The following is a 12313-nucleotide window of genomic DNA, read 5'->3' as shown; positions in this document are numbered from 1 at the left end:
TGGTAGTGAACTTTGAGCCACATTGTCGTACTGTTGCTTAAATCAGTCTCATTTCATCAAAACCACAACCCCGTCTCTGCTCATCTGCTGAAACTCATTCATGCTCTTGTTACCTCTCTAAATCTGACTGTTCTAATGCACCCCTGGCCAGTTCCTTACACTCTTAGCACTAGGACTGTTACTTGTAGCTTAGCGCACACCTTTTTGTCTATATTTCCTGTGCTCGCTGACCCACACGTTTCTAGTACAAACTGATATTTTGATTTTAAAATTATCATTCTTGTTTTCAGACACTTCGGTGGCTTTGCCCCTCCCTAACTCTATAATCTCCCTCAGTACCACAATCCCTCCCACCTGTAATTCTACACTCTGGTACACCCCCAGTTTCAGTCATTGCACAATTACTGGCCACACTGTTAGCTGCCTAGGATCTAATATCTAGATTTCCCTCCCTACATCGTTCCAGCCCTTTTCTTATAGTCATAGTGCATGGACCCTTTGGTTCTACCATAATCCCAAACTAAACTAGTCTCACCTGCCTGCTTCTGTCCCATATCCCTCCAAACCTTTCTTATTCATGTACTTATCCAAATGTCTTTTAAACATTGTAATTGTATCCGCATCCACCATTTCCTCTGATAGTTTATTCCAGACACACACCATTCTGTAAAAAAAAATTGCCCCTTGTCTTTTTAAAATTTTTCTCCTCTCACCTTAAAAATGTGCCCCCACTCTTGAAATTCCCTATCCCAGGGAAAAGACAATTACGAAACGAGGGTGCTTTAAATTAAGAATCACATTATTTATCTAATGAAAGAACTGACCTTAGTCGATAAAAGGACTTTATTAATGTGCAGATATCCATCGCACTTCAGCTTATTAATTTCGTGACATCTATATATCTGTATTTTCAGCTTAAGGATACAACAAGTGGCTAAATGTGTCCACTGCCTACCTGATCTTCAAGCTGTGTGGAGGTCAGGTCCTTGGTTAGTTGCAGGCCGGGAGAAGCATGTACTGCATCCCAGTTGAAGTTAAAGCAAAGTTGGCAAATGAAGGAGATGGGGAAGGCTCAGCAATGATTTAGAAATTGTATTTATGGAGCCAGATACAACATTGAAGTTGTCCATTCCCCTCCCACATAGTTGTGGAGAACTACAGCACAGAAAAAGACCATTCAGCCCATTGAGTCTACACTGGTCAAAAACAGCCCTCTAACTATTCTAATCCTATTTTTCAGCACTTGACCCAAAACCTTGTATGCTTTGGCATAACAAGTGCACTTCTGAATAATTCTTTAATATTCTGAGGTTTCTGCAGTTGCCACCCTTTAAAGGCAGTGTTCCAGATTTCCACCACCTTCTGGTTGGAGAGGTTTCCCTCACACCTCTTGTAAATATCCTTCTTCTTAAATCTAAGCCCTCCTCATCAAGAGGAAAAGTTTCTTCTTCTTCTACACTAATTATGCCCCACATAATATTTTACATAGCAGTCATGTCCCCCTCCGTCTCCTCTGCTCCAAGGAAAACAACCTCTGTCTATCCAGTGTTTTTCAATAACTGAAACTGTCCAGCCTAGGCAACATCCAGGTAAATCTCCAGTGCTATTACATCCCTCCTGTAACGTGGATTCCATAATGCTTTAAAAACAAAAGATACAAATTAAGTTTGAGCAATTAATCGAGTGCTGCTTTAGAAATTGTTGGTTAGGGTGCTCTGACCCTGAAAATGACAGGTGTAATATTGGTCTTCCATGCTCCATCCATTTTTAACTCCCAATTTTACACAGCACTGGGTCCAACCATCAGATTTGTATGTCTTTGTATTTGATGTTTCCATGGAGCACCTAGGGCACTTTACAACAGTAAAGGCCAGTTGAAGGTGGTGGTTAAAAGTATCTGCTTTCCTGAATGGAAGTGGAGGGCAACTGGAGTGCACAATGCTCAAGACCCTATCTTTGGGAACAGCTGGAGTGACAACTTGAAAACTAATAAGTAACTACCTTCAGGTCTCTAGTGTTGCTTTTATACTTCGAAGTTAAAATTGGACCCAGGGAGTCAGTGTTGAGTGCAGATTTTATAAAAAGCTGTGTTAGACATTGGGGTATAATTAGAACAGGGTGTACATACCTTCAGTTGTTGTAAAGTCTTCCATGGAGCATAGAACGTTACAGCGCAGGCCTTTCGGTCCTCAATGTTGCACCGACTTGTGAAATTAACTTGATACCCAACTAATCTACACAGTTCCATTATTATCCATATGTATGTCCAATGTCCATTTAAATTCCCTTCATGTCAGTGAGTCTACTACTGTTGCAGCCCTACTACTGAGTTAAGAAACTACCCCGATATCTGTTCTAAATCTAACACACCTCAATTTAAAGCTAAGTCCCCTCATGTTAGTCTTCACCATCCGAGGAAAAAGGCTCTCATTGTCCATGCTGCCTAACCCTCTGATTATCTTATACGTCTTGATTTAACTCATCTCTCAACCACCTTCTCTCGAACAAAAACAGCCTCAACTCCCTCAGCCTTTCCTCGTAAGACCTTCCTTCCAAACCAGGCAACGTCCTCGTAAATCTCTCCTGAACCTTTTTTTTCCAAAGCTGCCACATCCTTCCTGTAATGTCGTGACCAGAACTGTAGGCAGTACTCCAGCAGAAGCATAACCTCGAGGCTCCAAAACTGAATCCCCCAACCAATAAGTGCCAACACACCATATGCCTTCTTAACCCTATCAACCAGGGTGGCAACTTTCAGGGATTTATGCACCTGGACACTGAGGTCTCTCCATTCATCTTCACTGCCAGGAGTGTTACCATTATTTCTTTTGAAGTGAACTACCTCACACTTTTCCACGTTAATCCCCGTTTGCCACTTCACAGCCCAGCTCTGCATCTTATCTATGTCCCTATGTAACACACAACATCTTTCAGCGCTATTCACAACTCTGCCGACCTTAGTGTCACCCGCAAATTTACTAACCCATCTTTCTACGCCCACATTAAGATCATTTATAAAAATGACAAACAGCAGTGGCCCCAAAACAAATCCTTGCGGCATACCACTGGTAACTGAGCTCCAGGATGAACATTTCCCATCAACCACCACCCTCTGTTGTCTTTCAGCTAGCCAATGTCTGATCCAAACCGCTAAATCACCTTCAATCCTGTATTTTGTGAAATAGCCTACTGTGTGGAACCTTATCAAACGCCTTTATTGAAGTCCATGTACACCACAGCAACCGCTTTACCTTCATCCACCTGTTTTGTCACCTTCTCGAAGAACTCAGTAAGGTTAGTTAGACATGACCTACCCTTGACGTGACCTATCTCTAATCAATTATTCCTTTCCAAATAATTATAAATCCTATCTCTAATAACCTATTCCAACACCTTACGCACAACCAAAGTATGGCTCACTGGCCTATAATTACCAGGGTTGACTCGACACCCCTCCTTAAACAAGGGAACAACATTTACTGTCCTGCAGTCTTCTGGCACTGCTCCTGTCGACAATGAAGACATAAAGATCGAAGCTAAAGGCTCTGCAATCTCCTCCCTGGCTTTCTAGAGAATTCGAGGATAAATCGCATCCAGCTCCCGGGTCGTATCGATTTTCAGATCTTCTAAAATTGCTTTAAAAAAACCTCCTTGTTGTCAACAGCAATCCCATCTAATCTCCGTACTGTCACTAACATTGCCCTTTTCCAATATGAATACTGAGGAAAAGTATTCATTAAGGGCTTCCCCATGTCCTCAGATTCCACACACAGCTTTCCATTTTACACTTGGTCTTAATCTCTCCAAAATAAATCAACAACTGCATCAATAATGGAACCAGCCAACGTAATCTGGGCTGGGAAATTGCATTAAACAAAGTGAAGACTGTCCTTCATTCCTAACTGTCACCAGCAAGCACAACATTATTGCCACAAAAACCAAAACTGTTGGAAGCACTCAACCGGTGTGGCACTACATTATTACATTATATTGCAAAAACGCGCTTGTATTAATTGTAGGGGAAAATGTCTCCTCAGAGTCTCAGTTGGATTTCGAGTCCTATTAGTCATGCTGATCTCTTGAGTGACAACACCCAGTAATATGTTAAAAGACTATTATAAATGGTGAAACCAGTGGCAAGATTTCAACATGAAAAGGGAAGATTTCTTTATTGGAAAAGAAAGGAATAATGTATTGACAGAAGGACAACTTTGTTATTGCACACACAACCTCAAATTGGTATGTTCAATACTGGTCCAAAATTGAGAAGATAACACTTAGCGAGCTTGGAAAACATTTGTAGCTCAGGTTGAGGTTCTGGATGTAAGTTTGCTTGCTGAGCTGGTAGGCTCGTTTTCAGATGTTTTGTCACCATAGGTAACATGAGTGAGCCTCCAGTGAAGCACTGATATGCTGCTTTCTATTTGTGTTTAGCTTTCCTTGGGCTGGTGATGCCACTTCCTGTGTTGATGTCATTTCCAGTTCTTTTTCTCAGAGTGTGATAGATGGGATCCAAATTGTTGTGTTTGTTGATAGAGTTCCAATTGGAATGCCATGCTTCTAGGAATTCTCATGTGTGTCCCTGTTTGGCTTGTCCTAGAATGGATGTGCTGTTCCAGTCAAAATGCTGTCCTTCCTCATCTGTATGTAAAGATACTTGTGACAGTGGGTCATGTTTTCTTGTGGCTATTTGATGCTCATGTATCCTGGTGGCTAGTTGTCTGTCTGTTTGTCCGATGCAGTGTTCGTTACAGTTCTTGCAAGGTATTTTCTAAGTGACGTTTATTTTGCTTGTCTGTATGGGGTCTTTCAACTTCATTAGCTGCTGTTTTAGTATGTTGGTAGGTTCATGGGCTACCATGATGCCAAGAGGTCTGAGTAGTCTGGCAGTCATTTTTGAAACAAATTAGAAGAAATCTACAAGACCATCAATAATAATCTTACAGGCTTAAAATTCACAAAGGAGGAAAACAATAGCAAACTGCCGTTCCTAGATGTCATAGTAGGGTGAATAGTCAATGGGGCACTTGAAACCAGCATCTACAGGAAAACAACACACACAGACCAAATACTGAAGCAATCATCCCAACACACTCAAATGAAGCTGCATTAGAACATTATTTCAATAAGCCACCACACGCTGCAGCATCAAGGAACTATGAAGATCAGAAGAAAACCACCTATACAGTGGAAATGACTGCCAGACTACTCCGACCCCTTGGCATCATGGTAGCCCACAAACCCACCTACACACCAAAACAGCAGCTAATGAACTTAAAACGCCCTATACAGACAACCAGCAAAACGAACATCATTTACAAAATACCTTGCAAGAACTGTAACAAACACTACATTGGACAAACAAGCAGAAAACTAGCCACCAGGATACATGAACATCAACTAGCCACAAAAAGAAATGACCCACTCTTACTAGTATCCTAGTACAGATGAGGAAGGATAGCACTTTGACTGGGACAACACAACCATTCTAGGACAAGCTGAGCAGTGACACGCACAAGAATTCCTAGAAGCATGGCATTCCAACCTGAACTCTGTCAACAAACACATCTACCACCCTCTGAGAAAAAGAACAGGAAATGACTAAGGAAACCTAAACACACAAATAGAAAGTGGGCCATACCATCAGTGCTTCATGGGAGGCTCACTGATAATGTTATCTAGTATGGTGATGAAACGTCTGTAAACAAACCTTCCAGCTCAGTGGGCAAACTTGTATCCATAGTAATTAAATATCAGTGTTATTCTATAATTTGTACGTATAATCTTACAATGGGGTGGAATCCCCTCGTCAATCTGTTTGCGTTCCTTCCTGTGGTTGATGGGTACTTTCTGGCTGAGAGCTTTTGGAAGCTGTGCCTTTTTTAAGCTTCATGTCTGACTCCATCCTAGTCTTTAAAGGGGCTGTTGAGTTTTTTTTCCCCAAAAAATGAAGGATGCATTTCATCAAATCCTTCCTTCTTCTTTGCAAGGTCTGCATACTTTGTAGAAATCAGGCTGTTCAAACATTGTTAATAGTGTGTCTCCCAGGTATTATTTTGTCCATCCATCCATCCAACTTCATCTCCATGTAATTGATCATCCAGTGTATCAATGAAGTCAATATAGTAAGAACAGTTTCACTTTTCAATGACACTTTTTCGACCATATAGGTAGAAGGAGGGGGACAATAAAAAAAGCAATAACTCAGTCAGTACAACAGTTGTGAATATGCTGTGGTTCTGTTCGCCGAGCTGGAAGTTTTTGTTGCAAACGTTTCGTTCCCTGTCTAGGTGACATCCTCAGTGCTTGGGAGCCTCCTGTGAAGCGCTTCTGTGGTGTTTCCTCCGGCATTTATAGTGGCCTGTCCCTGCCCCTTCCGGTTGTCAGTTTCAGCTGTCCGCTGTAGTGGCCGGTATATTGGGTCCAGGTCGATGTGTTTGTTGATGGAGTTTGTGGATGAGTGCCATGCTTCTAGGAATTCCCTGGCTGTTCTTTGTTTCGCTTGCCCTATAATGGTAGTGTTGTCCCAGTCAAATTTATGTTGCTTGTCGTCTGCGTGTGTGTGATGAATATGATGCATAAGGCAAGTCCTTTTTATTGGCTGGGGGAAGCCCGTGTCTATCCTTTGTAGTATTGTGCTGATTACATAATTGATTTATTTTGACTTAAAATGCAGTCACTCTAATCAAAGTTAAAAATTTACTTCAAATGAGTGAAGTAGAAATAGATGTAAAAACGTGGAATTACGAAAATTATCGATTGTAAGTTGCATGCTTGATCTACAATCGATTAAAAATCTTGCTGCCTTAATTGCTTTCAGGTATGTTAAATGTTGGTAATTCCAAAAGAATACAATGCATGAAACGAAAATCTATGGAAGGGCATGATGACAGCGAAATAAAAAGAACAAAGTGTGATACGTTGGCTGAGAGCAAGAGCTGCAGGGCAGAGCAGAATGCTGAAGCAACCGAGCGAAGTGAAGATCAGTGCAGTAACAAACAGTCATTCCACTCTGATCCCGGAAAATTAACAGGACAGGATAATGTGCAAATGCAGCAGTTCATAGAATCCAGAACCTGCCGTCTGAACAGAGTACTTACAAAGGAGGGCATGGAAAATGTGAAAAGTGCAGATCCTCAAAAGCCAAAGTCTTTGTTTGGGTTTGATGGCAGCTGGAATAGTTTTAATCTCATTTTTGCAACTCGGGCGACTGACAACGGGAGAACGGTGGTGGTCGAGGATAAACTCCAGCCAGGGACTGAACCTCTAGCACCCCATCGAGACTCTGCTCCATCACTGAAAGCTCAGCATTCTTTGCAGTTAAACAAAGGAACAGCTACTTGCTCTTCTGAAGTAAGGCTTATTTTTCTTTATTTCACTTTTTAAACCAGCTGTCTGTGACCACTGTTGACTGTTGTAAAAACCTAACTGGTTCACTAATGTCCTTCAGGGAAGGAAATGTACCATCCTTGCCCAATCTAGCCTACAGGTGCCTCCAGATTCGCAATACAGTGATGGACCATAAATGCTAAATGTACAAAACCCCTGAAGAGGTGCAGACAAGAATGACGTACCAATATCTGACCTAAAAGAATATGTTAGTAGGCTAGAGGATGTTTTCTAGAAAAAAGGCTGAGAATTATCATTGAGTTGGATAGGATGAGGATACATAGACCAGTGCTGGGGTCACAGTTATTTACAACATGTAGTAATGACTTGCATGAAGTAAGTGAATGTTCTATAAGTAAGCTTAATGGATGACACAAAAATAGGTGGCAAGACAAATGTTGAGGGTGACAGAGTCTACAGAGGGATATAGACAGGTTGTGCACGTGGGCAAAAATTTGGTAGATGGGATATAATGTGTGAAGCTGTAAAGCGAGGCATTTCAGGAAGAGTAGAGGACCTGAATGTTATTTAAATGAAGGAAGACTGCAGAAAGCTACAGCACAGAGGATTTGGAAGTCCTTGTGCATAAATCACAAAACATGAGCATCGAAGTTCAGTAGGTAATAGGTAAAGCAAATCGAAGGTAGGGAATGGAATACCGTAACAGGAAGATTTTTGCTAAAATTATACAAGGCTATAGTCTGACCACAGTTAATATACTGTGAAAAGTTTTGGTCACCTTGACTAAGGAATTGCCCACTTGGCTACTAGCATTGCAGGTGGTCTAGAGAAGGTTCAATAGGCTGAGCCCGAGTATGAAGGGGGCGTGTTTTATGTTTTCATTGGAATTTAGAAGAATGAGAAGTGATCTTATTGAAATTGACAGAAAAGCTGGCCAGAAGTACAGGGTTCTTCAGGAACAAGTGAGGACTAAAGAACTGTGGATGATGTAAATCCAAATTGAAAACAGAAATTGCTGGGGAAACTCTGTTCTGAAGAAGGGTCGCTGGACCTGAAACGTTCACTTGGTTTCATGCCCACAGATTCTTAGGGGACTTGACAGATGCAGAAAGGTTATTTTCCTTTATAGGATCCAAGGACACAATCTCACATGGGGTCACACATTTAAAATACAGATGAGGAGGAGTTTCCTGAGGATAGGGAATCCACCACTGGGGAAGGCAGGAAAGAGGAGTTGGGGATGATTAGTAAGGCACAATCTTGTTGAATGACGGAGTAGACCTGACAGACAGAACGGTCTGCTTCCATTGCTTTGTCTTATAGTTTAGAGAATGTGTTTCCAATCGTGAGCAGAACAAACCTAGAGGCCGTAAATATAAGATTTCTGTAAATAGAACCACTAGTGAATTCAGGAGGAGCATATTTGCAGAAAAGCTGGCCAGCATGTGGAACCTGTTATTACTACAGATTGTTGGGATCAATATAGTTAAACGTGCATGCAGGGAAATTGGATAAATGAGAATTGAGGGTTAAGGTAGCTAAGATAGGGTTCATAACAGCAGCTACACTATATTTATATCCTCCCTTTTTAGTGTGCTTCATGAGAACATTGTAAGGAATATTTGACAATGAGCCCCCTGTGAAGGGAGGTTTTAAGGAGCAGAGTAAGTTGGAGAGGTTAAAGGAAGAAAAATAGGTCTTGGGGCTGAAGACATGGCTGTAAATGCTGGAGCAATTAAAATTGTCAATGTTTAAGGTCTGAATTAGGCTGGTAAGTGTCTTTTGAGGATCGGAGCAGGGGAAGGGTGTGAGGCTGTGGAGGGAATTGAAAACTAAGATGGGAATTTTAAAATCAAGATGGTGTTTGACTGGGAGCCAATTGAGGTCAGAGAGCACTGAGAGTGTGGTTGGGTAGCTTGGTTTTGACCCAGTGTATTTCTGTTCCCTATAAAATGTGGGAGTTCTGACTGAAGAGGGTGAGAGGCACAAAGAGGTTCATGTGGAGTATCAGAGTCTAGTGGGGCTGAATTATTATTATTATTATCATCGTCGTCGTCGTTCTCGAATGGAGCTCATTTTACCTATCTGTATGAAATAAATATGCTGTGCATGTGGTTGACTAGATATTTTGGTTGGGTAAACTTTGGCAACTGGGCCAATTCCATGCTGGCTGTACTGTCATCCTAGTTCCCTACCTTTCCCAAACCATAATAGATGAGTCATAGAGTTTTAGAGTTGTACAACTTTGGTTCAACTCATCCATGCTGACCACGTATCCTAACCTAGTCTAGTCCCATTTGCCAGCCCTTGATGCACATCCCTTCCTATTATATACATCCAGATGCCTTTTTAAATGCCGTAATTGTACCAGCCTCCACCACTTGCTCTGGCAGCTCATTCCATACACTCACCACCCTCTGTGTGGAAAAAGTTGCCCCTTAGGTCCCTTTTATATCTTTCCCCTCTCACCTTGAGCCTATGCCCTCTGGTTGTGAGCTCCCCCCACCCCATTATAAACCTCTATAAGGTCACCCCTCAGCCTGTGAAAACAGCCCCAGCCTGTTCAGCATCTCCCTATAGCTCAGATCCTCCAACCCTGGCAGCATCCTTGTAAATCTTTTCTGAACCCTTTCAAGTTTCACAACATTCTTCCGATAGGATGGAGACCAGAATTGCACGTAATATTTCAAAAGTGGCCTAACCAATGTCCTGTGCAGTCAGTAAAAAGCTTTGAAATAAACCTTCCTTCAGCTCTGAAACCTCCTTGTTGCTTCAGAATCACTTTTTTTTTGCATTAACCTTTAACTCCAAAACACCCATGGGTGACAAAATGTGGTATGATAAAAGGGCCAGAGTGGTGAGACTTGTGGGTCTCCCTGTTTTTGTTGTCACCAGCACAAAGTCCCACACCATCCAAAGTGGGGGTTGCTGGCCTCACTGCAGCCCATGCTCTCACCTACTGTCCACAATGAAAATCTTGACTATGCAGGCACTTCCTTGAAAGGTGAACAGTTTGAGCTGGCAGTTTCCCTAATTCCAGCTACCTGCTTCAGAAGGTAAAAATCCAGCCCACTTTCTCTGAAGTTCAGCAGGTATGTGCTTTAGGGGAAAAAACTGTGTGTAATGTCATTAAAATAGTCAGGGAGAAGCTAATGGGATTAGATGACCTTGTGTATACTTCAAGGTTTATGTATCAGTTCTTCCATGAATGATGCGTGACTGTTTTCCACTTGCTCTGGGTGCTCAGTTATTCGGGCATTGAGGATCCTGATATACTCAGTGCAGCATCAAAATGAAGAAAGAAGCATCTTTGCGTGGAACTGCTGCTAGGTTATTGCTGATGCATTGCCTTATTCCTGCTGTAGGCTTCACGAACGATCCGGGCAGCTCAGTTTGTTCACTCCAGTTTGGGTGACATGTTGCTGGGCAGTGCTGCTACAACGCCTGAAAGGAAAGATTTGAGACAAACTACTCCTCCGCCTGCGAATTCTCCCCCAGCCATCACTGCGGTGGTGCCTCAAGGGTAAGTTAGCTGAGTTTTAAACCTCCGAATTACCACCCTGACATAACGTGTGCTTAGCATGAGGCTAATTCGTCTTGAGTTCAGTCTCCAATGTTACTCTAATGTGATCTCCAGCATCAGCAGTCCTCACTTTCGCCTATTCCATTCTAAAGAACCCCTAACGTGAACTTGAGGGACCTGTGTTTCATTTTCAGTCGTTCTTTTCTTTTGACATACGAGTAAACAGGATTCCAGGCACATACGAGCACAACTCCCCCTCTTCAGGGAGCTGGGCAGAGATGGCTCTGTATGGATATGGTCATTCCAAATGGAGGTGGGTTCTACCTGGCAGCACTGGGGTTATTACTATCTTTAAACTCTCTTAATTCCCACCAAGAAAGTGAGAATTAACATAAGATACAAGGATGTGTCAGGTGGGGGGAGGCTTATGGACTGGGGCTTTTGTACCTTGGAGTGTCTGAGGCTGAGGTTTATAAAATCATGAGGGGCATGGATAGGGTAAATAGGCAAGGTCTTTTCCCTGGAGTTCAAAACCAGAGGGCGTAAGTTTAAGGTGAGAGGGCAAAGATATAGAAGAGACCTAAGGGGCAACTTTTTCACACAGTGTGGTGCATGTATGGAATGAGCTGCCAGAGGAAGTGGAGGAGACTAGTACAATTGCAACATTTTAAAAGGATGGATATATGAATAGGAAGGGTTTGGAAAGATATCGGCCAAATGCTGGCAAATGGGATAGATTTATTTAGGCTATTTGGTTGGCATGGAAGTGTTGGATTGAAGGGCCTGTTTCCATGCTCTTTGATATCTGTGACTCCCAAGATCATAAAATATAGAATAGAAATGGGCCATTTGTCCCATCAAGACTGCTCTGCCATTCAGTGCGATTATGTTTGATATGATCTTCTTCAACTCTACTTGCCTGCCTTTTCCCCATAATCCTTGATTCCTTTACTGATTATAAATCTTATCTGTCTCAGAATTGAATCTACTTAAGCACCCAGCCTCTCCAGTCCTGTGTGATAAAGAATTCCACAGATTGACTGCCCTCTGTGAGAGAAAAAAATTCTCCTCCATCTGTATTCAATGAGCAACTTCTTACTCTTGGCCCGAGACACACTCACAAAGGGAAACAACCATTGCACATTTTGGTTTGTGGGTAATAGGGAAGACAAATGGAATGTTGACCTTTATTTCAAAGAGAATAGAGTATAAAAATAGAGAGGTTTTGATAAAACTATACAAGGTTTTAGTCAGACTACAACTGGAATACTGAACAAGTTTTTTTTGGGGCCCTTACCGAAGACAAAGTACAGAGGAACCTCGATTATCCAAACTAGATGGGCAGGAACTATTTTGTTTGGATAGTCAATTATTTGCTTAATTGATTAAATGCCTTTCCTCTGGAGCTCAGAGGCAGCAGCACATGAGCCCCCAATCCCA

General features: G+C 42.1%; 1 protein-coding gene across 2 annotated transcripts in view; it reads left to right on the top strand.

Moving 5' to 3' along the window:
- Nucleotides 1-12313, top strand: part of LOC122557137 (lysine-specific demethylase 3A-like) — an 86932-nt gene that overhangs the window by 18334 nt on the left and 56285 nt on the right. For both annotated transcript variants that reach the window (XM_043704611.1, XM_043704524.1), the window contains exons 7-8: nt 6821-7353; nt 10716-10873. In XM_043704611.1, coding sequence (XP_043560546.1) covers nt 6821-7353; nt 10716-10873 — 691 coding nt within the window. The remainder of the gene's footprint in view (nt 1-6820; nt 7354-10715; nt 10874-12313) is intronic.

This window comes from Chiloscyllium plagiosum, chromosome 1 (genome assembly GCF_004010195.1).
Source record: "Chiloscyllium plagiosum isolate BGI_BamShark_2017 chromosome 1, ASM401019v2, whole genome shotgun sequence".
Taxonomy (NCBI): Eukaryota; Metazoa; Chordata; class Chondrichthyes; order Orectolobiformes; family Hemiscylliidae; genus Chiloscyllium; species Chiloscyllium plagiosum.
Note: the sequence above shows the minus strand (reverse complement) of the source record. Positions and strands in the feature narration are given on the sequence as shown.